The sequence below is a fragment of the Aquila chrysaetos genome, chromosome 4, assembly GCF_900496995.4.
Source record: "Aquila chrysaetos chrysaetos chromosome 4, bAquChr1.4, whole genome shotgun sequence".
Lineage (NCBI taxonomy): Eukaryota > Metazoa > Chordata > Aves > Accipitriformes > Accipitridae > Aquila > Aquila chrysaetos.
Window position 1 is genome coordinate 42,489,494 of NC_044007.1, and position 26,216 is coordinate 42,515,709.

At 43.0% G+C, this 26,216-nt stretch overlaps 1 protein-coding gene and 1 long non-coding RNA gene across 4 annotated transcripts; one reads left to right on the forward strand and one right to left on the reverse strand.

Moving 5' to 3' along the window:
• Positions 1-1,717: 1,717 nt before the first annotated feature.
• Positions 1,718-13,317, reverse strand: LOC115340849. 2 transcript variants are annotated; one of them, XR_003923214.1, is made up of 5 exons: positions 13,158-13,317; positions 9,316-9,386; positions 7,434-7,574; positions 3,864-3,989; positions 1,718-1,775 (listed from the first exon to the last, which is right to left on the reverse strand). It is a non-coding gene; the product is annotated as an uncharacterized LOC115340849 (long non-coding RNA). The 2 variants fall into 2 exon arrangements; XR_003923215.1 differs by lacking the exons at positions 1,718-1,775; positions 3,864-3,989 and adding an exon at positions 6,274-6,452.
• Positions 13,318-13,778: 461 nt separating this feature from the next.
• Positions 13,779-18,690, forward strand: PENK (proenkephalin). 2 transcript variants are annotated; one of them, XM_030012713.2, is made up of 3 exons: positions 13,779-14,025; positions 14,598-14,739; positions 17,712-18,690. In XM_030012713.2, the coding sequence occupies exons 2-3, from the start codon at positions 14,602-14,604 to the stop codon at positions 18,375-18,377; spliced, it is 804 nt and encodes a 267-aa protein (XP_029868573.1). In that variant the 5' UTR covers positions 13,779-14,025; positions 14,598-14,601; the 3' UTR covers positions 18,378-18,690. The 2 variants fall into 2 exon arrangements, with proteins under 2 accessions (XP_029868573.1, XP_029868572.1); XM_030012712.2 differs by lacking the exon at positions 13,779-14,025 and adding an exon at positions 14,428-14,446.
• Positions 18,691-26,216: the final 7,526 nt, after the last annotated feature.

The window sequence follows — 26,216 nt, forward strand, 5'->3', positions numbered from 1 at the left end:
CCTATCTTATCAAATCTGTGTTGCAATAAACCAAGATGGAGGGAGTGATGGATGAGAAATAATTTACTGCTAAGATAACCTTAGTCTGAGTGAGCCTTGCAAACTGCAGCTCCAAATTATTTATCAGAGTTTACAGAGTTTGTCTTGGATTTGACAAATGTAGACATGTCTTAGGCAAAGCTCTGATTGCTTTAACTGAAATCTATAATCACATACATTTATTCTTTACTTTGTCTGTTTTGCATCCTGCTGTCTCTCTCCTGCTTCTGCCAAAATGAAAAAGTTAAAAATTTGTGTTATGAAAAGTTGATATTTTCTGTCTCCTGTCCTTGAATAGTAAAAGACATCATTGTCTAATCAATGGAAATAAAATTTCATATCTATGATGCTACCAACGGCTTCTTAGACATAGCTCTGTTGTTTTCATAAACAGTTCCTGTGACAGGCAGTTAACATTTTCTGATCATTATCTGCCGTTACCTTCATTTTTAAAACTTGTTTACAGAATTGATTTGGAAACTTCAAGAAATTGAGCTAGGTTTTTTCCCTATCAACATGAAGCATGAGGAGTCATCTGTAATAGAACCAGTAAAGCTGCCGTGTGACAGAGTAAAACTCAAGCAACAGAAGGCTATAGCTGGCTTTAAAATACATGTAAATTCCTACTTAAATATGAAGAATTGTTTCACTTGTTTATATACACATATTTATATGATAAATATGCAACTGCAATTTAGCTGAATTAAAATTGCAGGCAGAATCTATAGCACATGGATTTTGTGTAGGAGACAATAGAAGTCCTTGAAATCTATATACACCAAGACTTAAAAATACGGTCACATAAACTGTGTTTTGACAGCAAAAGAAATGGTCATCTATTCTATAATGCTGCCTGAGATGCAGCAATGTAAATGTTAAATGGGAAATGTCATTCAAGAGGACAAGGAAATGGGAATCACAAGGTTCTGATCTTCTCACTACTCATGCACAACCTTGGCTTAAAGCAATGGATAATCCTAATGAGATCAGATTATGGTACAAACCTGAGATAACACAGAAATGTCAAATTTTTGCAAAGGTCACCCTTGAAAGGCTTAGTAATCTGAAGTAAGTCTTCAGGTGAGGATCACCTCCCCCATATTTTTAGAGGCAATTAGAGAAAACTGACAAAGTAAAATCAGAAAAGTTCAACGCATATAGGAACACGCAGAAGTAGTGAATGGTATATGGAAAAAATATGAATAGGTTGATTAAGAAGGAGGCAATTCAAGTGGCATCCGTAGGAAATTACATAGATGAACTCATTCTTTCTCAAACCACATAGAGAGTACTGCCCTTGCAGGAATGAGACTGACTAGCTTGTTCAATGCAAGTGCTTTGAGATGCTTGGACGGGAAGTGTATGGATACAAAACAACTGAGCAAAATTCTACTGAATTTTAAAAGAAATAAAATTTTTCTTCATTCTTTTAAGATAAGTTTGGCTTTGCCAATAGTAACAGAATTAACAAGGTCTGCAAGGCTTATCTTCAGTACATAGATATTTATGGGCTTATAGGTACATTCTCATTGAAATATACTGTGCATCAAAGCATCCAAATAAGAGCTGGAGTGACCTTTCCTAAACATCCTTACTGCACTGATATACTGTTCCCCACTGCATAATTAAATCAACTGGCTCAAACTAAATCAAGCAACAGGGGTGCCACCACTTACCTCATATGCAGCTTAATTTTGGGGAACAGGCTAAGCACTTCATTACGTTGAAAGATTTTCCTGAAAAGTACATCAGGTGTTAGCTCAGTTTAATGTCTGCTCACAGTCATGCATCTATCTTCTTCTTTTCTGACTGTTTTTCTTTATAATAAAGCAGTTATAAATCATTGTCTGTAATGGAATTAAATCAAATGATGCATAGCAACTAAAATGATCAGTGCCATAAAAACTGGCAGACTGGAAAAACATTAACATGGGTACAGGACACGCAGACAAGGAAAAGTAGTTTTGAACTTCATCTAGAATACAAAATATGGTATCACTGTAGCTACATGAATTTGGACCAGCCAAGATATTGGCACTACATTTCTAAAGGGTATACTTTGTACTCCTCTGCCATGAAATTATTCCTCATGGGTCTGAGACAGGGGATCTTAATTCTTTAGTAGAGATTAACTAAGATCAGGCAAGGAGACTGCTCTGAACAGGCAGGGAAAGATGGAGAACTGAAAATCTCTCATGATTTCATGGGTTATTTTATTAAAGAGAGAGTTAAATGCTGGTATTTGGGGGACACTCAAGAAACCCAGATTACCCAGCACAGTAAATTACCTGTAACCCTTCCTCATGCTCAGAAAAGGTGGAACAAAAAGGAAAAGTAACCTGGAGAGTAAATATTATCACGGTACTAATGCCATGAGTTTCTTTTCTGTAACACATTGTAATTGCTTTCTATTTCAAGTTGATGTTCAAGAAGCAATGATCCATAAAAGTAGTAATTATTTAATACTTAGATCACTGCACTTCAGATACTATTCCCCCGCAACTTTCGTATGTTCTAATTTGTAACTCAGCTAACTGCACAATAGATACTAATCACAACTCAAACAAAGTGGAGAGTTCCTTTTCACAAGATCAAGGAGGGAGTATGTGATTAAAACAGAACCTCTGTTTTAAATCGGCCTCCTGGAACTGAGTATCATAAAGCCACATATAAATTAGCCATAAACTACTGTAAAAGTTAAATGAAGGGTTTTACAGGATTGCATTAATTCTGCGTTTGTAAAATGTGTTTGAAAATACCAGATTCAGTTTGATTATAGTTTTCTTTCAGAGACAAAGGCTTACAGGAAGGTTCTCACCCTGTAAAAATACACGCACTATTCATCTCTCTGTGTGCATTACTGGACATTACTGGATTCTGCACATTTATAGTGGTAAACTTGTGAGGAAGCTCCAAGTTATAATTTAATTAAACTTTTAACTGAAGACAGTATTAAGAGGTAAAGACATCATCTTTCTTTGAACTTCATGTTGCTCCATACTACTTATATTTAATTTCGCATTTTTATTGCAATTTTGATGTAAGAAAACTAATTAATCCATATCTGATAAATTAAAAATGTACCCATCCTTTAAAAAATTAAAACTTATATCTCCTCTATTATTCTCAACCCATTTTGCTGAGTATTTGCAATGTCTCACATTACAGTTCCCTTTTTTGAACAGATATGCAACAATAAAATTACTGTATTGCACTACCAAATACTCTTATAAATAATACCTAGGCCACAGATGTCAAATATATTAACACTGAATTGACCTGCCTTTGTTTTCATTTTTCTCCTTGTTAGTTTACAGACTACGATAATCCATAAAGGGTCTTCCAGTCATTAGATTTCAATTAGCATGCTGTTGTCTAACTTTTTGATGGAAAACTCTGGAGGTGTGAAATAGAAAATATACACTCCTGCAAACATTAGCAGAGAAGGCAGGTAGCTTATGGGAGAGAGGAAGATGTGATTTTGACTCAAAACACTGAGATTCAGAAGTGATCAGTGGGGTTCATCACAGTTAAGCAGCCAAGCCAGGCCCAAAGCACCAACCTTGGATTTCAAACACTGGGTTATCTCCCCGCAGACCATATTTTTATTAAAATGGATTGGTAAATATTTTCTTGGACTCAAGTGCACATTCAGACTATGCAAAAAAGAGAGCAACCACTTCTGCCCTCCAAAGCACCTTTCAATGGCCCACGACAAAGGATAATACAAACATGGATATCAGACTAAACCCGATGATGGGTGGAAGATTTTCACCTTAATATAAAATAACCGGCAATATTGAAAAACATGCTGTGCCTTATACTTTCTCCCATCTCTGTTTTCTGTTGCTGCAGCTCCATTCTTCATAAGAACTAATCAGAGAAGATGTTCATTTGGCCATGGCCCACCACACACAAAGACAGGGAGCTCCAGCTTGGACATAGAGAACCTGGAGGGCATCAAACATCCAGAAGACAATAAGTCTGCAGACAAGATAAAGCAGAAATTACTGGAACTGTATCTGTCTAGCAGACCTCCACAAGAACTTCATTTTGAAAAAATTGGAAATTACATTAATGAAGTATTTTGTCTGACATTTTTCTTCATGAGATCTAACTCTGAGCTTTACATTATATACTTAGAGTTTACTGATTCATAGTTATAGTTTACTGATTTATAGTTAGTTTACTTCACACATCCTTTCAGTAGGTTTACATGCATGCAAGTCGTATTGGGCATCCCATCTGCAACTGTTCCTGAGTTCATACATGGTCTTAACAGAAGAACCAGAAGCTCGACTACTGAGTGCTGTCAGAGGTCCCATCGTTGTCCTAACAAAAACAGAAACGTACCATGGAGAAAAAACTTGACATCTCAAACATTTAGAAGGCAACCAGCCCACATATTCTGTCAGTGATGAAACCTGACACGGGACCCCTCCACCACCTGCAGGTAGTCCCATATCTTTCTGCACTGCCTAAACAGGAGTAAGAACAATGGGCTAAGGCTCAAAATGACAGTCAGCTCTTATGGGAATTACTTTATACATCCCATCTTCAAAGGGAAGCAAAGCAGCTGTGTGACAACACACCACTCTATCCCCAAGTGCTGAAGCCAAGAGCTGAACAACCAGACAGGTGATAGAGGTGGTGGGTTGGCCGTGGCTGGACACCAGGTGCCCACCAAGGCTGTTCTATCACTCCCCCCTCCTCAGCTGGACAGGGGAGAGAATATATAACAAAGGGCTTGTGGGTCGAGATAAGGACAGGGGACATCACTCACCAATTACCGTCATGGGCAGAACAGACTCAGCTTGGGGAAAATTAACTCAATTTATTACCAATCAAGCAGAGTAGGGTAATAAAAAATAAAACCAAATCTCAAAACAGCTTCCCTCCACCCCTCCCTTCTTCCCAGGCACAACTTCACTCCCGGATTCTCTACCTAACCCCTCCCCGCAGCGGTACAGGGGGACGGGGAATGGGGTTTACGGTCAGTTCATCACACGTTATTTCTGCCGCTTCATCCTCCTCAGGGGCAGGACTCCTCACACTCTTCCCTTGCTCCAGCGTGGGGTCCCTCCCATGGGAGACAGTCCTCCATGAACTTCTCCAGCGTGGGTACTTCCCACAGGCTGCAGTTCTTCATGAACTGCTCCAGCATGGGTCCCTTCCACGGCGTGCAGTCCTTCAGGCACAGACTGCTCCAGCATGGGTTCCCCCTGGGGTCACAAGTCCTGCCAGAAAACTTGCTCCAGCGTGGGCTCCTCTCTCCACGGGTCCGCAGGTCCTGCCAGGACCCTGCTCCAGCTTGGGCTTCCCACGGGGTCACAGCCTCCTTTGGACACCCACCTGCTCCGGCATGGGGTCCTCCCCGGGCTGCAGGTGGATATCTGCTCCACCGTGGACCTCCCTGGGCTGCAGGGGGACAGCCTGCCTCACCATGGTCTTCCCCACGGGCTGCAGGGGAATCTCTGCTCCGGCACCTGGAGCATCTCCTCCCCCTCCTTCTTCACTGACCTGGGGGTCTGCAGGGTTGTTTCTCTTACATGTTCTCACTCCTCTCTCCGGCTGCCGTTTTTTGTCCCAGCAACTTTTTTCCTTCTTAAATATGTTATCCCAGAGGCACTACCACTATCGCTGATTGGCTCAGCCTTGGCCAGTGGTGGGTCTGTCTTAGAGCCGGCTGGCATTGGCTCTGTCGGACACAGGGGAAGCTTCCAGCAGCTTCTTACAGAAGCCACCCCTGTTACATCCCCCCCCCGCTACTAAAAACCTTGCCACACAAAGCCAATACACCCTTGCCTGGAAGCACTCCTTGAAAGCTTCCCACTTCCTTCTGTTGGTTTGCAGTGATATTTTGATCAGTTGACCAGGCAATACAGATGCCAATTATTTTTGCAGCATCATTTAGTTTGCTATCATTTTAAAGATATTTATGAATATTTATTTTTGCAGTCTTTCGAATAACAAGCTTACTGCTTTTCAGAACTAAACTGACATTAAAAGAACCAGCAGAAAAACACCAATAAAGGTCCTCCAAATTCTGTTATCACTCTGTTGGCACACACATTACATCCAGTTTTAGCACAAAATATACACCAATCCTAAATATTCTAGAAATTGCAGCCTAGTTCAGTCATAAAAAACAAGATGATTAGACAAATGAGTCATTTTATTTATTGCCACGAGAAAATAGCAGAGCACTTTAGTCAACTTTGTAGCACAGAAACTTTGCTGCTGCATTTTTGGAGAGTAGTCCTCATTTCAGTAAATGATTTATCTCTAGTCATCGTGTCCCATGATAAAACTCCATCTCATCCTGAAGAACTGGGTAAGGTGACAAGGCAGTTATTAGGATGGTCTTGGAAGCAGGTGGAGAGTCTGCCTCAGCCACTGACCAGCACTGCTTCCTGCAGAGAAGCGGCGAATACACACCAGGCAACAGCTGAAAAGTCAGAGGAAGATAATCACCTTGAGGAACGTTTTATGACATAAACTAGCCTAATCTCTTAAAAACTTCACAACTGTGACTTTCCCCATTCTACCCCATCCTAGACTCAATTTTTCTTCTCTGTGAATTATTTGCTCAGTACTCATTCTCTATACTCAAAGTGCTGCTGCACTTGAGTAAGTTGAAGTACAACTTATTTCTGCCTAAAATGTATTAGTATTTTAGTATTGTGAGATTTGCATTATTTTATATTCTATGTCTTTTTTCTCTGAAATCTTAGCACACACCAGTCTGTTTACCTTAGATGTGTCTGAACACATCAGCTGATTAAATCCTTGGGTACCAGTGTAGACAAGGGACACTCCAAAGGTAGTCCAAATCACTAAGTTAAAAGTCTAAAATATCTGACATTTTAGTCCTGTCCTAGAGATATAAATACTATACCTGATACTTTGAATGAACTCAGTCAAAGCCTATGAAAGAGCATCAATTGCTTTGTCTAGCAAAATGCTGCCAAGCCAGGTATTATCAGGTCATAACTGGTAGCATTTACATTACATTAGAGGGAAGTGGTGAATTCACCACTTTGAGGTGACACAGAAAGCTTTTGGCAGAACTAGAAAAGACATGACAGCACTGGTTAGCTGTATGACAATGTCATTCTGACCACTTTCGTATTAAAAACAAACCTTGTATTATACCTCCACCTTAGCAGTGGTTGGCACCCTGGTTTTATAAGCTTTCAAACTGTCGAAGGAAAAGCTACGTGTCGTGACAGCAAGGCCATATAACAACCAAAATGCGAGATGTATCTCTGGAAGGTGGGAAAGGAGTCAACCACAAGGCAGTCTCCTCCAATACATGTATGTCGTCCCAAAATAATCAAAACATTTTACCACATCTGTCATTTTCCTTTACTATGCACTGCCACTGTACCTACATTTTTGCTCAACGTGATAACTCTTCTGCTTCCAAAATCATTCAGAACCTTCTCAGCTTCTGCATAAATTCAATCTTCAGGTTAAACCTGGGCCCCAGTCAGATTCACAGCTTCAACTTTCATGAAATGTTTTCACCAGTTCTGTACAGGAAAAGTAATAAGGGCTCAGCTGGCTGAGGTTGCTTTTTAGTTTCTGGAGTGTTCAGTTATGCAGTAGGAGAAATGAAATGACTTTCAAATATAAAGCAAGCAGCTTTAAAGAAAAGGAATGTAGACCGGTAAACTAAGAAGGGAAAGGTCAGAGTTCAGTTTCCAGGTTTTTTAATAGAAATACAAAGAGCAAAGAAGTACAAACAATAGCCAGTGGAACAGGCCAAATATGTGTAAAATGAAGGAATGTGATGATAATGTTTCTTATTTAATTTTCAAAAGCTCTTAGGGTGTTTTCTTATGTCAGCATCTTCTTCTCTGTCCTAGCTATGTAACTTGATTAATTAAACCTCCAGATTCCTATGGAATTCCTTCCTATGGAAAACACTTTCTGGAACATAACTGAAGTCCCAATTCATGTAAAGCAACTGAAAATCATTTACATTGAAAGAAAAATGGTGGACCTTTCACATGGTGCTTGTGAGAACCCTGTGTTTTATGCACCTTTCCCAGTCCATTTTTTGTGTGAACGTCATGCGTTTAATATTTGCAATTCCACAAGGATTACAAGTGTGGCTGTTGCTAATCTAGAGTGAATTCTACCATGAATGAGCATAAAGTTGCCTTTGCAGCTGAGGAATTTAGCCCACCATTAGACCAAGGTATGTTGTAAGAGCACAAGAGGCTCCATCCTGCTTGCACACCGGCTGTGGCCTACAGCCACAGCAGGCCATAAGGCAGACAGATTCCCAGTGTGGATGAGGGAATTTCCAGAAGAGGCATAGCAAAATGAAGTATGGCCCTCATTGCTATCCGGATCACCTCTGGGGAATTCCTCCAGTGTAAGAGCAGAAGAAGGAGAGCGCACATGGCCCTTCACCGTTCCCTTCATGGCCCGGAGACGGTGCAAGAGAGGTCGTGCTCAGGCCATGGTGGGAGCGGGAAGAAGAGACCTCAGTGCTCGGCCGTAAAACACTCCCTGTTGGGCTGCTGGAAATCACAGCAACCACCGACACCATTTTAAATTACGTTTCTGAACTGCCCAAACTATGGGAGTTTCAAGTCACCTCTGCCTGCCCTGTAGCACCAAGCTGAGCCCCCCAAGGAGCGCAGCAGGGCATCCAGCCAGCCTTTACCCTGTCTGCATGTAATGCATCAGGCTCTCCTTCCAGCTCCAGTCTGCAAAAACAACTTGTTTTGAATGTTGTGCTAAAGTGTGAACACAGCACTCCCCAGCTGGGCAATAAAATACTAGCAATGAAAATGTGAGGCTGGAACTGGGGAAAATCTCCAAAATTCTGCTGTATGAATGTGAATAATGGGAAAATAGTTGAAGCTTGCACTTCAGATACATTATTTAGACTCTGCTTGTTTGTTTTTCTTAATATGACTGAAGTGATCAAAATCTCTCATTTACAATTTTCAGCTAATCCTTCCACATATGCATTAGACACTGCAATCCTTTTCATAGATGGAACCTAATACTTCCTTTGTAATTCATGGTTGAGTTTTCTTAATTAAAAAAATGAGGATAAATCACTCCACTCATGTGGAGTAGTTATTGTCTTAAATAATAATCACTGTGCCTGGATTCCATCACAATGTATTTTGCTACCAAGCACCCTGTTTTCTTCTTATTTTATTGGAAATACCCCTCCCATGGCCTCTGTGGAAATGAGCAGCATAATGCTTTTATAACGAATACAGATTTCGTACAGTTTGTTCTGCTTACTCTGCAGCACATTCTACTTACTGCAGTTCAGGCCTGATCTCAGAAGTCTTTGAGTGCACATACTCATGTGCCTGTGAGAAAGAGAGAAGCATGTAATAAAGTGAATCTCCATGTATCTCCACAGAACGGTATAAACTTCTCTGCTTCGATCTTATCTTGTCTGATACAATCGCAGGTAAACAAATGCACCAAAAATGGTATTTGTTGTATGCTTATACTGAATTCATGTCACACTCAGAGAAAGTAGTGTGAAACCTCCTCCCCCCTTAGAAAGCTGCACGACATCAGCCGTGAGACAGGGACAGTAGCTGTCATTGCTCTTTCAGTGAAAACATCTGCTTATCACCACTACATCAGCGCATGGCTTTGCCTTCTAAAAAAGGTGTAATTTGTTCAAGGGCAAAAATATTACTAAGAAGACGCAGCTTTGTCTGAGATGAAAAGTTTAGCATTCCAGTTCTTCATACAAGATTGTCTTCGGCAGCTGTGAGCAGAAATGTCTGCATCACTGATACTGTTCTTATTTCTTCATGTCTTAAATGATACACCTAGGTGTATATTAAGGGATATACAGAGATATGGGAAGCACTGAAACATCTCTGTCCTGTAAAGGTACATTTTGGGCAATGCCATACCAATCGTACATTGAGCATCTCTCTGTATTACAGTTCCTCTCTGCTTACATTAGACATAATTTAATAAAGATATTTAAAAAGTAGCAATTCATAACTTGTATCTATAGATTAATAACTCATGTCTCTAAATTACTTTGATGATAAGTTTGGTATAGGAGAGTTGACCTGCAATGCCTTTCTCAGCTCTGATATCAGTTATATATGTTCCCATTAAAAATGAAGCCCATTTGACTGAGCTAAATGGAACCTGACGGCTTGGTCTTTAGAAACGCTGTGACCTTTTGCACTGAGCTGAAGAAAATAATCAACATGCTGGTTTACATTCTCTGTTCCTCATTTCAATTCTATCAAAAAGGCTCTGTGTTGTGAGAAGGGTTGCTTGGAGTGCTAACAGCATGTTTATTTCATATTTCCGTAAATCCATCTTCATTTAATGATTTTGTAGCAGCTTGATTAGCACGATGAGTAGAGTTTGGAACGGAAAGCTGGTCCTGCAGTAAAAATACTGATGTGAAATCCAAGAAAGACAGATTCAGTTTCTAACTCGGCTGCCCACTTTTGGCAAAACTTTGTAAAGTCATTCAAATTGTGTTCTCAATCAGTAAAATGAAAATTATTTTATCTTGGCTTCACCTTGTTCTAGCTTAAGTCTGGGAGTCTGGGCAAGCTGTAGGACAACAGGGCCCTTGGGGCTGCAAGCACTACTGTCACACAAACAGGTTTCTTTTGGCTGGTGTATTTTGATGACAGATAAAAAGCAGTTGGTGTCTGTAGTAATTCTGGATTATATAAGTGCCAAAGCTTTTATCAACACCAGGACTTTTTTATTATAAAGTTAGTAGGGAGCAACAAGTTACCCTCTTTACTGCTGTGAAAAGTGTTCTCTTTCTTTTTATGCCTCCCTATTTCTTTGTTTTTTGGTCCTCGGTTGCTGAGGAAATATTATCCTCCACTCCTACAGTGAGTAATTTTCCTTATGTAGTTTTTGCTGTGTAGTATTTTGTTAAAATTTTCCAAATTATTGCCTGTTTTCATCCTCTCTCTGCAAAGAATACTTTCCCCATACAAAATTGAACTCAGACTGGAAATTACAGAGCTTTCATCTGCTGACACTGGGAAAAGTGAGCTCTTCAAGAAATATTTTCTTAATTACTCCTTCTTTGTATTAATACTCATTCTCTGTGAATATTAGCATCTTTCAGGAGGAAGGAGAGGACTCTGTGTAGCAGGCACTGCTACACCTAGTGAGAAAAGGGTAAAACGAGAGTCCGGCTGGGACCTTCTTCCCACTCCCCACTCTGCCGGGCCCTGGGGACACACATACAACTTCTGTAAGGATGCAGGGTGAGGACCAGGACAAGGCCAAAGACTCAAATGACAGAGCATACGGAAAAGCAGATGAACCAAAGTGCTGAATATCTGTAGCACTTCCAACAGCCATGGCTGGACTTCTTCTGCCCAGTGCTGGCTGTGCACAGGTACCTCTCCTCTCTCTTACGGTGTCCTTGCACCTATGCATTTCACACCCGATCTCTTTCCATCTTTTCCTCTTCCCTGGTCCCCACCAGCAGCCATAAGACTTAGCCACTGTAAAATAACCCTCCCCGTTATTCCTTTTCTAGACAGAATTTACATGCCTTTTATTTGGTCCTTTTATATGCTTTACTCTTACCTCATCCTCCATCTTTTCCTGTTATAGTCTGTATCTTATCTACGGGGATTATCTACACCTCTGTACACAGGGAGATTCTGACACTGGCTGGGTTTTCATCATGACCAGATTAAACACAATAAATCACATTAAACAGAGTAATGACGGACATGGCAGACTGAGTAGCCGAGTGGGCAGGCTGAGCATGGATGCTCATGTGCAGAGCGATGAAAGCGGGAGTCAGTCAGCCCAGGGACGTATACTGCAGGAGGAATAATCAAGAGGCTACTGAGCTATCTGTCCCATCATGCCATGCTGACTATTGGAGTGCAAGCCAATAAACGATGGCAGAGCCGAGGGTCAGTAATTGACCCAGAGGACTAATCTGATGATGTCCATCACAAAAAGCTCTGCTTGTAGAGAGTATCTTTACAGCAAAAGCAGCACCGAATGTGTCGCCTCTGGAGTTAGTCAGTGCTTCCCTAACCATCTTAGGAACAAACTGTATAGCATCCCTGTTGATTCAGCGGCATAGCAATTTGCTCATTGCTCCAAATGCAGATCCCTCACATGCTAACATAAATATACCCACTGGGATGATTTTTAAAATGTCTACCTCTTCTCTTGAGGGTTCACTTACAAAGTTGGCTGATACTACTGCACAGAGAGCCTGATTCTCTTCTCATATACACTGGTTAGACGCAAGAGCTATGTCTTTGGCTTGCATGGATTTATTTCTGAAAATCCAAACATTCATTTGAGTGTTCTCAATCTGAGTCAGATAGCTGATGTAAAGACTAGCAGGTGGCAGAAAGTGTTTCCATACAATAACAGTACTGGATTTTGTGTTAGTTCTGAAGGATAAAGACCTAGCCATATCTCAGTTACCAGACGGGTGCGTGACATCGATGTACTGCAGCATTAAGAAAGGCAAATGAGATCTGAGGAGGTATAAATTGAGGTGTCTTCCTCCTCCAGGGGAGATAATTATGCATTAATGCCCTAATGAAATTTCAACCAACATACTGTGTACTGTTCCCATCACTCATGCCCAGAAATTATGAACTCCAAGTACAGCGAATGCAGAGCAGAACATTTACATGAAAAGGGCCCATCTCAAGACAGAAAGCTGAAGGGCACAGCTTGTTCACTTCAGCAAAATGAGGACTAGGGAGAACAATCCCCCCCCCAGAAACACACCAGGAAGGGGAAAACAGCTCTTTAAACTCAAGGACAATGCTGAAAGAAGATCAAATAAATATAAACCACTAGAAATAATTTGGGGCTGGAAATAGAAGGTGGCTTCTGACAGTCAAAGAAACGCAGCTTAGCACGGCTGAGGCAGAGCCCTCTACAAACAAGAGGTGCCAGGCATCAGCGTCATCGCCCTACGCCAGTTCTGCAGGCTGTGAAACGGAGCAGAGCAGTGAGCTGCCCCAGCTGCTGGGGTTGAGAACCTTGCAGAAGTGCTTAGGGTGTTGCCTCTATCTGGTTCCTTCCTATCTGTGTTTTTCCTGATCACCAAAATTGTCCAAATAAGGCAAATCTATCCATACCTGTGAAATTCCAATATTTTCAAACCACAAACCTTGTCTTCTCGCTCGCTCTAGTGAAACCTGCTTCCCCCCGACACAGCGGTTTACACCTGAGGTCCAGGGAGGGAGGGAGGCAGAAGGCGCCAGCCACTTGGGGTTTTGGCAGGGCGGCAGAGAGAAAAGAAGACCAAAACAACCAACGAACAAAAAATAACCAACCGAACCAAAAAAACCCGAACATCCCCAGACGCAACCCTGCTCCCCGGCGCTGTGCAACGCTCCACCGGGAAACGGTGCCCGCCGGCCCGGGGAGAGGGGCTGCCGCCGAGGAGCCCCGGGGGGCCTCCCCCCCCCCCCCCCACCCGGCGTGACTCACGCCGATGTCTCATCCCCGCCCGCCCCCGGTGAAAACTCCCCCCGGTAACTTTCCCGGTGCCGGTCTCCCGCTCCCCCCGACGTCAGGGGCGCGCACACACACACACAACCACAACCCCCCCCCGCTCCCATCCCAAGCTCCGTCGGAGTCACTGACGGAGGGGCAGCGGCGCCGGGGGGGGCATGTCGTAGGTGCTGCGTCAGCGGGAGCCCGACGGCGATTGGGGGAGGCCGCCCTCTCCCCGCGTTCGCTAATTATAAAGTGCCGCCGCCGCCGCCGCCCGCACCCGCTCCGCTCCGCTCGGCAGCGGGCGCTCGGCTCGGCGCCCCCAAAAGCCGCCCGCGGTGAAGCTGTCAGCGGCCGCCGAGTTCCTCCCCCCGCTCCCCCTCCAGCGGGGTTTCTCCAGAGGCTGCTCGGCCCTGCCGTAAATAATAGCGGCTCCGACGCCGAGGCTCCGGCAAAGGCGCAGCTCGCTCACGAGCAACTCCCGGGAGCCCCGCGGGGAGCCTGTGTGTGAGTGAACTGCTCGGCCTGCGGTGGGGGGCGGGGGGGGGACGGGGACGACCGTGGGAGGGCCGGGGGCGGCTCTGCCGGGGCTGGTGCCCGTCGTCGGGGCGGCTGCTCGGGGCGCTCCGGCGGGAAAGCCGTCCCGGGAGGGGGGCTGCCGTCCCGGGAGAGGGGCTGCCGTCCCGGGAGAGGGGCTGCCGTCCCGGGAGGGGGGCTGCCGTCCCGGCGGGTCTCTCCCCGAGGCGCGGGCGCGGCGGGAAGGGCTGCGGGAAGGGTTTGGGGACGAACACTTTCACCGGACGGGAACTTCTGGGCGCCTCATCCTTCGGGTCCGCTCCTCTCCGGACGCAGGTCCGTTGACCTTGTACCTGCCAAGCGCCTGCTTGCTTACCTCGCCAGCGCAACCGCTCCGGCTCCAAAAAAGCCCGTGAGTTACCGGAGTTGCGTGCCACCTAGGACTTGGCTTTACACCGCCGCGGCCGAAGAGTTTCGTGCCGCCTTCTCCCGCCCCGAAGCTGGGGGAGGCAGTGCCGGGGGTGGGGGGGAGGCGGCTGCCGGCTGACCTCTCCTTCTTGCAGCCCCATGGCCATGCTCCTGAGACTCGGCTGCTCGCTGCTGGCCCTCAGCACCTGCCTGCTCCCGAGGGCGCGGGCGGACTGCGGCCGCGACTGCACCGCCTGCGCCTACCGCCTGGGACCCCGCGCCGGCATCCACCCCCTGGTAAGCGGGAGCGGGGCCGGGGGGGGGCCGCCCGGCCGCTTCAGCCCCGCGGAGACCCCCTCGGCCGGGCAGGGCCGGCCCGGGCCCCCGCCCCGCGGTAACTTTGGGAGGGAAGCAAAGGGGCAAAGTTACAAAGATAAGTAGTGGGGGAAGCGGCCGGCGTCGCTTGGAAGACCCCTCGAGGGGGGCGGGGAGCGGGCCCCGGGGAGAGGGCGAGGCGGGGCGGCGGGCGGAGGGGGGCGGGCGGCGCCGACACAAAGGCAGCGCGCCCCGAGGAGACCCCCCAGCCCGCCCGTCCCTCCCGCTGCCCGTCAGCGAGCCGCGGCTTTCGGGGAGGACGGGACGGGACGGGACGGGACGGACACCCCGTGCCGGGCAGCCCCGGGGGGAGCAAGGAAAAAGCCGAGTGAAAACGTCAGAGGGAAGGGAAATGCGGCCGGAGAGGGCAGCTCCGCAGGGAAAGGAGAGGTGGCCGCCGGGCACTTCAGCCCCGGCAGGGCTGGAGGGAAGCCGGGCGGGACGGGAGGAGGGGTCCCGACCCCCGGCAGCGGGCTCCCCGGCAGGATGAGTTCCCTTCAGGCAGGATGGCTGTCGAGCTGCAAAGCGGCGGATCTGCCTGAAATCTCACAGAAAGCGGGGTTCAAGCCTGGTTTGAGTAGCAATACCTCCCTCTGCTCTTCCTCTTTGCACGGTGCTGCACAGCGTTAGGAACGTGCCTGTGAAAGATCCCTTTGACATTGTCGCCTAAGACAAATTATGCCAAGAAAACTCCAGAATGCGAGGGGGGGGGGGGGGGAATAGGGTGTCTTAATCTGTAATTTTAGTGATATTGAAATTATTTAAAAGTATAGTCACAGAAGCAGCTCAACTTGAATTTTAAGGATCGGGGTCAGTGATAGTCTGTGGTCCCTCAGCCCTCCCTGAAGAAGGTGGGAACTCAGACTGCCGAGTCCTTTCCCGGTGGCAACTGCCGTTCCTGACCTCATATAGATGCGTATTGAGGCATCATGCTCTCAGCAGCACATCTAAATGATCTGAAAAGTTTTGCTCCTAAGAGGTCATCGGTTATTTGGGAGCACACAAAAGGAAGGACTGGACCCTGTTCTTACACAGAATTATGAATCACTGAGTACTTCTGCCTAATCCAAAAGTAAGAACTCACTCTTGGCCACAACAGGTTCATAAAGGCAATATTCTTAGGGTGGCTGGCAAAACAGTTCCCTATACTTTTGCTTACATTAGCTTTCAATCAAACGTCAGTTTCAACTGGGGAAAAAAAGTGGTAGTTTGCTCTTTCAGAGGGAGGGACACATGCTTTTCGGAGCATATGCTGTGGGTGTCTATATTCATATTCTCTCTTGTACACCTTCAGCAATTATTCAAGAAAGAACCAAAGTCCCATTCCATAACAACGCTTACTAGTTGAAATGGGAAAAGAAGCAATGTGCTGTACCATATATTCCTTATACACATACAAACAGCTTTTAGAAACAAATGTTTGTAGATACTAGCATCTAGTAACATCATAACTGATTTTATCACATTGTATCTGTAAGGTACAAGAGTTAACACATTGTACCTCGTCATTCACACCTATGAGATAGCGTGTCTTAATTTGGCCATAGGGGGTTATTTAAACTGATTGAGAAGGGAAAAGGAAGGGAAAGACCTATTCTTGCTTTGATTTAGAGAAATTTCAAAGTCAGACTGAAGCTGAGATCACGTTCTCTTTACAGCATAATTATATAACAACAAGCATGTAGTGCCAGTTAAAATAAATAAATTATTCTTGCAAAATACATAAATCCCTTTAATTTTCTTTCAATCATATCAAAAAACCTACATAAATTTCGCAGGCTAAAATGGGACGCAACAGTCAGGTAAGGCCAGAGGTAGAGAGCTGGTCAATTAGCTATTAAAGAAAACTATGCTGGGGTTTAATTTCACACTTTTAAAGCACATCAAGATCCTTAGAAAACAACAGGCAGAATAAGTGTTTCTCTTATTAAAAATATTGATGATTTCTTGTTTAATTATCATGGTATAAAATCCATGGGCAAGAAAAAAAACCACTGGATTCACTTTTTTTCCGACCGAAGAGTGTGGCTTCACAAGAAGTAAATTCCCCTGACACAACAGAGATAGTAATGGCTAATATGTATGTTATTATCTTTACATGACAGGTTATGAGATATGCATACAGGTACTGAAAACCTTTTTATGTCTTAGCCAGAAAATTTTTCACTACAGTCAGAAGCAACACAGCTTAGGATTTTTTCCCTCTTTCTGATGGTCGCTACTTTGTATGTCAAACTAGCAAAGCCAGAGGCTTGATCCTGCCTAAAAACACCTGTGTTTCTACATTTGTATTGGTACATGTTTGAAAGATCTGTTCCATGAAGAGAAACTAATGATAATAGACAGAAATACAGCTTTAGAGCTGTGCAGTGTGTTGAAGATACTGAGCAGTACAGCACAGCTGGTTTCTTTGCAACATCAATGACATTTGCTCTAAGTTAATTTATTTCCTAAAATTTCTGAATGCTACTTTTAATTAAGAAGACTGAATCCTCTTCTACACTTTCATCATGAAGCAAACCACAATCAGTTTTTAGCTTACCATTAGTAAATACAAAAAATTTCATGAGAACACACCCGGGCATAAGGGAGGTGCGGGAACTGTACATGTGGCTTCCTTTGAAACAGAAACATAGGGGCAGCCTTGACACACAGGACCCATGACCCACGTTGTCCAGTATTCTGTCTCTTAGAGTGGAGACTACTGTGTCCCTCAGAGAGGAATACGAAGAACTTCAGAACAGGCAGGTACCAAATCAGCTGCTCACCAAGAGCAGTCCTTCCAACCCATTCACAGAGAGGCTCACTCATGGTCTTTTAAAAACAAGTAAAGCTAGGCAGTGAGGTGCTTGTTACTATCGAATCGTTCTCAGTAAACCGCATCCATTTTTCAGGCATGTACACTAGAATGTGAAGGAAAGCTGCCTTCTGCCAAAGCCTGGGAGACCTGCAAGGAGCTCCTGCAACTGGCAAAGCTGGATCTTTCTGAGGATGGCAACATTTCTCCAGGAGAGAAGAAAGAGCTGGATGAGAACCATTTTCTTGCGAAGAAGTACGGAGGTTTCATGAAAAGATACGGGGGGTTCATGAAGAAAATGGATGAGCTCTACCAGGTAGAACCGGAGGATGAAGCTAATGGAGGAGAAATCCTGGCTAAGAGGTATGGAGGGTTTATGAAGAAAGACTCAGATGACGATGCCCTTGCTAATTCCTCTGATCTGCTGAAGGAGCTCCTAGGAACAGGGGATAACCCTGAAGCAGGGCATTACCGAGAGATAAATGAAAACGACGGGGACGTCAGCAAAAGATATGGAGGCTTCATGAGAAGCATAAAGCGCAGCCCCGAATTGGAAGGTGAAGCCAAAGAGCTGCAAAAGAGATACGGTGGTTTCATGAGAAGAGTGGGCAGACCAGAATGGTGGCTGGATTACCAGAAACGATACGGTGGGTTTCTTAAGCGCTTTGCCGACTCCATTCTCCCTTCAGAAGAAGATGGGGAAACTTATTCCAAAGAGGTCCCAGAGATGGAAAAGAGATATGGTGGATTTATGAGATTTTAACACCTTTCCCTTTATCCCTTTTGTCCTAAATGAGAAAGACTGCCTTATTGGTCATAACTTATTGTAACGTGTTGCTTGTACTGTACAGTTTTTTACTGTCCTTGGTTAATGATGCAACCTGCGATTTGTTGTTTCAGGTTCTGTGTTCTTTCAAGTCAAATTACTAATTTCTGTTTTAGTAAAGTTTCAGTCTGTATTGTAGTTTCCATGCTAGAACTATTTTGATTACTGTATTCATTTTCTTCAAAAAGGAAGTACATCTACAGGAGAGTTGCTTAACTGTATATACAATAAATTCTTCATCCTAACTGCATAAATTCTGAAATGTTATTTGTTTTCTCTCAGTCATTTAATCAAACAACATCTCATTTTTTCTTTAAGCAATCAGAGCAATGCCAGCCTCTTTTCTGTAATTACAGAATTTGTACTGCGCACACAACAGCTGAAACATTTTTTTCTTTAGTTTTCACAGTTTCTTAGCATACTAGAATAATAAATATGCTCTAAAGTGAATATAACTGTATTTGTTCTAACAGCTCTCATTTTAACCAGTTAACAGAATAAATGTTTAATGCCTAAATTTATAATTCATAGTGTTCAGCCAATTTACATTAAAAAAAAAATCCTAAGTGTGTTTGACTTAAAGCACTAAAAACATCTCCAGTGCACAACTCAATGCCACATTTGATTAGTTGCACCTTTTATATCCATCCAATATAGGATTGTAGAGTTGACCTTAAAGTTATAAACACTAACTCAAAAAGTGGTAAGTCAGTTTGTGCAAAATAAACATGAACCAAAGCCACATAAAAAAACTTCAAAATCCTAATTTTACAGAGAACCTGACAAACGATTTTCCATGGAAGAGCTTTGTGTTTGATTCCTCAGCTGCTATAAATCATCTTTGGCACTACTGGCATATGGGAAACTGCTGGTCAATCTTTTCTGTTTCAAACAAAGGTAGTATAAGTAAATCTGAGAACAAACAGAAAACACAACACTGACACTGTAGATCCTTTGGTATTTACATAGGTGGCACTTACATCAAAGGCCAGCTCCCACCCCAGTGTGTGCTTCCTTCCATAATTCTGACTGTGCCCCTAGATTCCTAGTCTGTGAGCCCTTTTCCCCCACTTACTGCTACTAGTTAAGTGGTTACCTCCCACTTAAAGTAACATGATAAAAATCGCTTTGACCACCAGCACTAACAATAATTTGAAGTTTCTACAGTCAAAATCTGTTTAGGCTGTTAGCACCTGATAAGTGCTGAAATAGTTTATGGGAGCTAGGTATCTAAAACCTTCTGTGGCTCTGCATTCAATATCTATTTCAGTTTTGCACAGTACTACCTGTTGACACAAAGGGCAAATTAAGGGTCTGACTTTTCTTTAACCTCAAGTCATTGGGATCTTCTAGGTACTCAGGACTTTTAAATATTAAGCTGTGTTTAAACATGCACTTAAAAGCCTCATCACATACAGTTAGTTGTGATGATTTTTAGCTTGGCCCTTAGAGAATGATATAGGTGGTCTGAAGTGGCCAAAATCCTGCTGAAGGATTGAGAAAACACAAGGCGTTCCTTTTCCTCCAGTAAACAGCAGGACACCTATTTTCCTCTTCCTGCTGTTCAGAATTGATGATACCAAATTTTAAAAGGCAGAAAATACAAATGCCTGTAGAAGCTCCATGGCCTTTTCAGGATTCAGTTGTGTTCCCTATCACCTTTTTGGAGAGTTCTTCAAGATGGCACTAGCCACAAGAAAAGTCTTCTCCCTGTTCTTTCCCCCAGAGCACCTGCCCACCAGTGGCTGGAGGACATCAGTCGGGCTCCTGGAACACATCGCCCAAGTGGTTTCATCCACAAGCACCTCAGGCTGCGCACACTGAGCTTGCTCTGCAGCACAAATCCACGCATGGGATGCAGGTGTCAGCAACAGGTTTGCTTCAAACACACACTCCAGAAAGAACTAAAATGACAATGCAGTTGCACCCTTACTCTTTCACTTCAACATTTATTCACTTCCTTTCCCTAAAACTTACTTCTAATCTAATCAGAGAGGCCCTTGCCAACCTCCTAAAACAATCATTGTTGTACTTGATGCAAAACTTTTACCAGTTGTCACCCATCCTTCACAATTAACAGAAAATCAGTGATTTAATGAGGAATAAAACTCCCAAAGCTCTAGACACCTAGTATTTATCTTGAAGAATGAAGTGTTTAGATCTACTAAACCTTCCCATTTATATCAATTTATATAGTAAAAAAAAGTACTTGATACAAACATCTAACTGGGATATATGCATGCAACCCAAAACAGGAGTGAGGGCCAAGGTTGAATGGGCAGGTGACAATGTACATGGAAGGGGGATGCAACTTTGATTCTCTGAATGAAATAGCAAAGCTGAGTAGTCCACATTCCTTCCATTATAACTGAAAACGTCTCCAGTCAGACACCTTCTTGCTTTAATAATTACAATTTAAAAGATGTGAAATTAGAATAAGATCCAATTTCTTCTGTTGACGTGGAATTTCTTATCTTATGACTTTCAGTCATGCCATCACTCAGGGGCTCTCTAACACTAAAGTGTTCTAACATTCTCAGTAATTAACATTTCAGATTAAATCTGCTCAAAATTTGCCAGCGAATTAAGCAAGGTTTCCTGAAGTCCACTTTACTAAATCACAAATCAACACTAAGGTTGAAGATAGGGTCTACTGGGCTGGGAGATGAAAAAGGGCATCTCACTCTTGGTCCAAGTTCTGAAAGGGTCCCCCGATTTCCCTCTTACAATGCATTCCTAGAACTGTCACTTCATCGGAAGATTATTGAAACAGCTGTATTATCTAGATAAAAGCAAAAAGGAGGAAAGCCTGATGTCTGGAAAGAAAATTAATTGCAAGAGTATTCTGAAGAAAGAAATGTCATCCTGAGACCAAAAACCAAATTCTACATTTCCTTTCCCTGTTTTTTATTATTGGCTTGGCATTTTTACACAGCACTCAATATTCCAGAATATGATCAAATATAGTATCATTGGTCTGAATACTGAGTAAGTATAACAAAAACTGAATATGAACAATGAATGCTGGAAGGGTCTAGACCAGTTAAACAGATTAATGCCTCTGCATTAGGAACAAAAGGAAGAAAAAGATAGTCTAGTTGAGGTTAGGCAAGGATGAGATGGGCTTTTTAATAGGAACTAATTAGAAGAAGGAGGGAAAAAAAAAGAGGGGGGGAGTTTCCTGAACCAAATGGAGTTCACATGCAGGAACAGATCATGAGGGAGAGAGAAGCTGATGAATACAATGATTTCTGAACACCAAACTGCATGCAGCTGGAGTTCTGCCGGAAAACCTAAGCTTAAATCTTGGGATAATGAGGAAAGGTCATAGAGCCATTCCCACAACTCAGATGAACTTGGCATATTCTATGAGCTGAAATATGCAGAGCATAACTTTGAATATCCTGGGGGTTTTTTCTGGTAAATGAATATGCAGTATGATATACAATAAATATAAATAACTACAAAATTATTATTACAATAATTATTTTGTAATTATGTCTAAATTATTATAATAATTTACTTTATAATTGTTTATAACCATGTCATAAATACAAGTAATTGTAACATCAATGTTGTTAGCTGTTTCAGATAATGTTTCCCAAGATAGAATCTTTATAAGAACAGAAACATATTCTAGTTTAATATATTGAAATAAGTATTATTAAACTGTGTTGAACATAGACTCTAAATATGCACTGGCTCATTTTAATTCTGAAGGGAACTTAATTAACAAGAACCAAAATTTTCAGTGTATGGTGTATAAGGGCCTCTCTGTCATTAAGGATGGGGTTAGAGGCCTATACATAAGGCAAAACGACAAATTCATAGCACAACTCTACAGTTTATGTATACATCTCAGTGCCACGGAAAGTTTTCTTTACAGCCTTCTTCCTCAAGCACTACTGAGCTCAGGTGGACACAAACAGCAAGATTCCTTCTTATGCCAACCAGAGCATCCCAGAATTTGCAACTTAAAAGGCAAATGAACAGTTAAGTTCCCTGACCCTAGGTTGCTTGGAGAATGAAAAAATTCCTGGTATATGTTACCTGGCCTCAAAACCCATTTTATTTACAGTGACGTTCTGGGACAATCCCAGGGAGCGTACCATATTTCAAAGCACTGAAGCGGGATCAAAAGAGTCACACAGAGAACAGTTTAACCACTTCCCTATCAGAGTCTTAAAACTTTCATGCTTCTCTTCAGTGTCCACCAAGATGGGTGATTCAAGGATCACCAAAGAGATCCCTCTACCTGACAAAGCTTTGCAGTCTGGTCTCTTTCTCCACAAGCAGCCACTTTGGCAGTGCACAGACTTCATCTCTTCCACTTCCTTTGCAGTCCTACCACCTCTCATAGAAATCACTTTGTCAGCCTCCACTCACAGCCTTGGGTATAATTTCACTACCCACAACACTGAGGTTTGCTTTCTGACTCAAACCATAAAAGACAATTGTATACATTTAACTGGAGAATGACTAAGACCTCCAGCTCCAAGTCCTAACTGTGGAGGTTAGGTGGCTATTTTTAGATTTTCTGCTTTTAATATTTTGGTCATAATCCGTTGTTGCCCACAGTGTTAAAAACAGTTATACGTATCAACAGCAATGCACTGATTACATCAAATCTGTATCATAACTGTATTTCATAATACCATAACTATATTGCCATTATAAACCACTATTCCACCCACCTGATAAGGGTAGAGAGCTATCATGAACATAGCTGTATGCAATGAACAGGGTAGCAAAGCCAGCTGTAAATCATTAATCCGAGCATTCAATTACTAATCCCATCAGCCTCATTGAAAGCATTTACACTGACAGTTGCATATCCAATTAACTGTTGCTATAGAAAACGAAAATGCTTAGAGATATTTGACAGACAAATCTTTACTGGCCCAGCAGGGATTTAGACTGAATTTGTTTAATTAGATTGTGACTTTACCTAAATTGAGCATTTACTGTAATCCTTGCTGAAACCATGGAATGAAATCTCTCAAGGTTAAACAGTCATCACAAAAGCGCATCACTCTGCTAAATGATTTGTTAAAAGCACTGCACTGCACTGCTTCCTCAAGGAGAAGGCTGGCATGTCCTTGTAGACAGATTATGAGTGCCAAACCTTTCCATAGCTATTCATGTCTGTAGGTATACAGGGGCATACATGACCTTTGCCTCTTGCCTTTCTGCCATTGCTCCCTTTCTCGGCACAGTCTTCTCCGGCCCAACAGTGACTGCAAAAGATCCTGCCAACCCTGTATTTTCCCACTAAATATAAAAGTATGCATTGACTTGCACTCCAAGTGCAGTGAGATCTGTGTGCAGACCTCTGATCAGAGCTCATCTTGATTCCAATCTATATAAAATTACAAGACACTGAGTTATGAAAACTTTTCCTACTCTCCTATGAGAATCTGCATCTTAACTCTTAGACAATGCCTCTGGAAAATATTCTAAAACACTTATGCGGGTAATGCTTTTTCTTTCTCTCATGAGCAGAAAACAATGGCAGCAGCAGTATAAATAACAGGTGAATTTCTCTCATAAAAGCAGTTAAGGCAGATAAACTGCATAAGCCTTTCTTAGAACATATACACCAGCATTTTTCAAACATGACCTGCAGTATAAATGGGACTTTCACATTTCTCTACATTTCCACCTTCATCTCTGCAAACAACTAGCTGACAAGGGTGGGAAATGGGGCTGAAATTTCAATTGCACCACATTTCTCCTCCTAGAAAAATATTCCGTAGAAGAATATCTTTTTTATTTTATTTTTTGTTAATATGGCATAGCTGTCATGCCGTGACAGCTAATGACACAGTTAATGTGACAAAGTCATTCTCAGAAAGTGATTAACTCATTCTTTGCCCGTCAGCCAGAAGAAAGCTGTCAGCTTCCATCTGAACAGAAGCAGTGGAAACTAGTCAAAGCAAAGAACTTCCATGGGAGCCCATGCATGCTTAAACTTTGCTTACCGAGCTGCGGATCAGCAGACTCGAGATATGGGAGGTGTTTCACTCCCAGCTATCCATTATACTCAGTTTCTCTGTAGTAACTGAGACAAAAATTGCTTAAACAGGGTTCTCGGGCTAGATTATGAGGTTCAGAAGTAACAGCTTCTCCCTCTGAATTCTTCGGAGATCTCTTAGACTCAAGGAGTTTCACCATCACTGCATAAAATGAATCTGTTCACAGCATCATGACCATTTACAACACATTGCACCTGCAAAATCCTTTTAAACATACCAACCTTCACTGTCCCAGCACCAATCCTTGTGGGCCCTCCAAAGGCTAAAGTCACTGGTGAGGCCTGGCCAAAAGAGATGGCAGCATGCCAACACACCTACTCTGCCTTCTTCATGTAAATGTGAATACCATCATCATTCAGTTTTCTCAATATCTTGATGGAAAGAGCAATTAAATCACTAACTAACCTTAATCTGAGGCAAAATAAATAGGCATAGCAGTAGGTAAAGAGAAATGCTTAGAGGAAATAATTCTCTGAATAATATCCCTCACTACTGAAGACACCCGCCCCTCCAATTCCTGCACAGTTTTGAGATCTTCTGTGGTTCACTGCCACTGTTAGTAGACTCCAGCTGTTCTGGTCTCTTGGTTGCACTTCTTCCTGTCATCATTATTCTCTCTTTGGTGATTTTCAGACTATTTGATTATTCAAGTTCATTAGATGCATTGAGTCACGCCTTGAGAAATCTCCAACTACTACAAAACATAGCAGTTTGTCTGCCTAAGTGCCTAGACAATCCATCAGCATATCCCCTTTGCCTTCTGCTCTGTACTGTCTCACTACTGTTGGAGTTCAGAGTCCTTGAATCCAACCCAAAGTCCCTGATCTCAGAAAGTGATCTCAGAAAAAAGACCCTTCCTGAGCAAGAATACCATGTTTCCTTCCCCTTACCCATCACTCTTAGGATCTACAGTGGCACAGCGGCCCTGGGTACTGTTTAGTCAGGCTCAAAGAGATTAGACAACCCACTTCTGTAGTCCTTAGCACTACTGTCACTCATATAAGAACTCATTTTTTCAGTATACAAGAAGAAAGGCAAATTATTTAAGAGTACATTCAAGTGTCATTATACCCACATGCAAGTAAACAACTCATCCTAGTGAAATAGCCCAATTGCTTATCATTCAAGCTGAAAGGGGTTAAAGAGAGAGAAGAATATATAGTTCCAGAGTCAAAAATCATTTCAGTCTTTTCATTTATTTGGGAGACAGGGAATACCGTTTGACAGAAAGAACTGGTCAGACTACATAAGAAAAGGCTTTGTGTGTCTGACTAACTTACAGAAGACATCATTCTCCTCCCCAGCTTCTTCTGGTGAATATGGACATTTTCACCCTGGGAAGCAAAGCCAGTTTTGGTTTTGACCTGCCTATATACAAGCAAAAACTTTATAACTTTGTCCTCTGCTCATTTGCCTAACCCTCTCTCCAAGATGTTTGGCTTTTTCCTTGTGAAGAGCACAGTCAACAGTAGCTTTTCCCAAATGACACACATTTCTAGGGATTTGAGGTTCTGCAGCTTAAACCCTTAAGTGTCTTTAGGCACAATAACGCCAAGCTCTGTGCTTTGTGCCTTCTTCCTCAGGAACGGTACCATCAGCTGTGTGTTTTCCTTGGAGAAGCAGCAGACAAGTATTGGTGCCCTCCAAATCTTACGCCAGGTATGCCTGTACTTCCATAGATACCAAATCTGGATACTGCCAGATCACAGGGAGTACAAACCTGGTGCTGGCTAGGTGTATG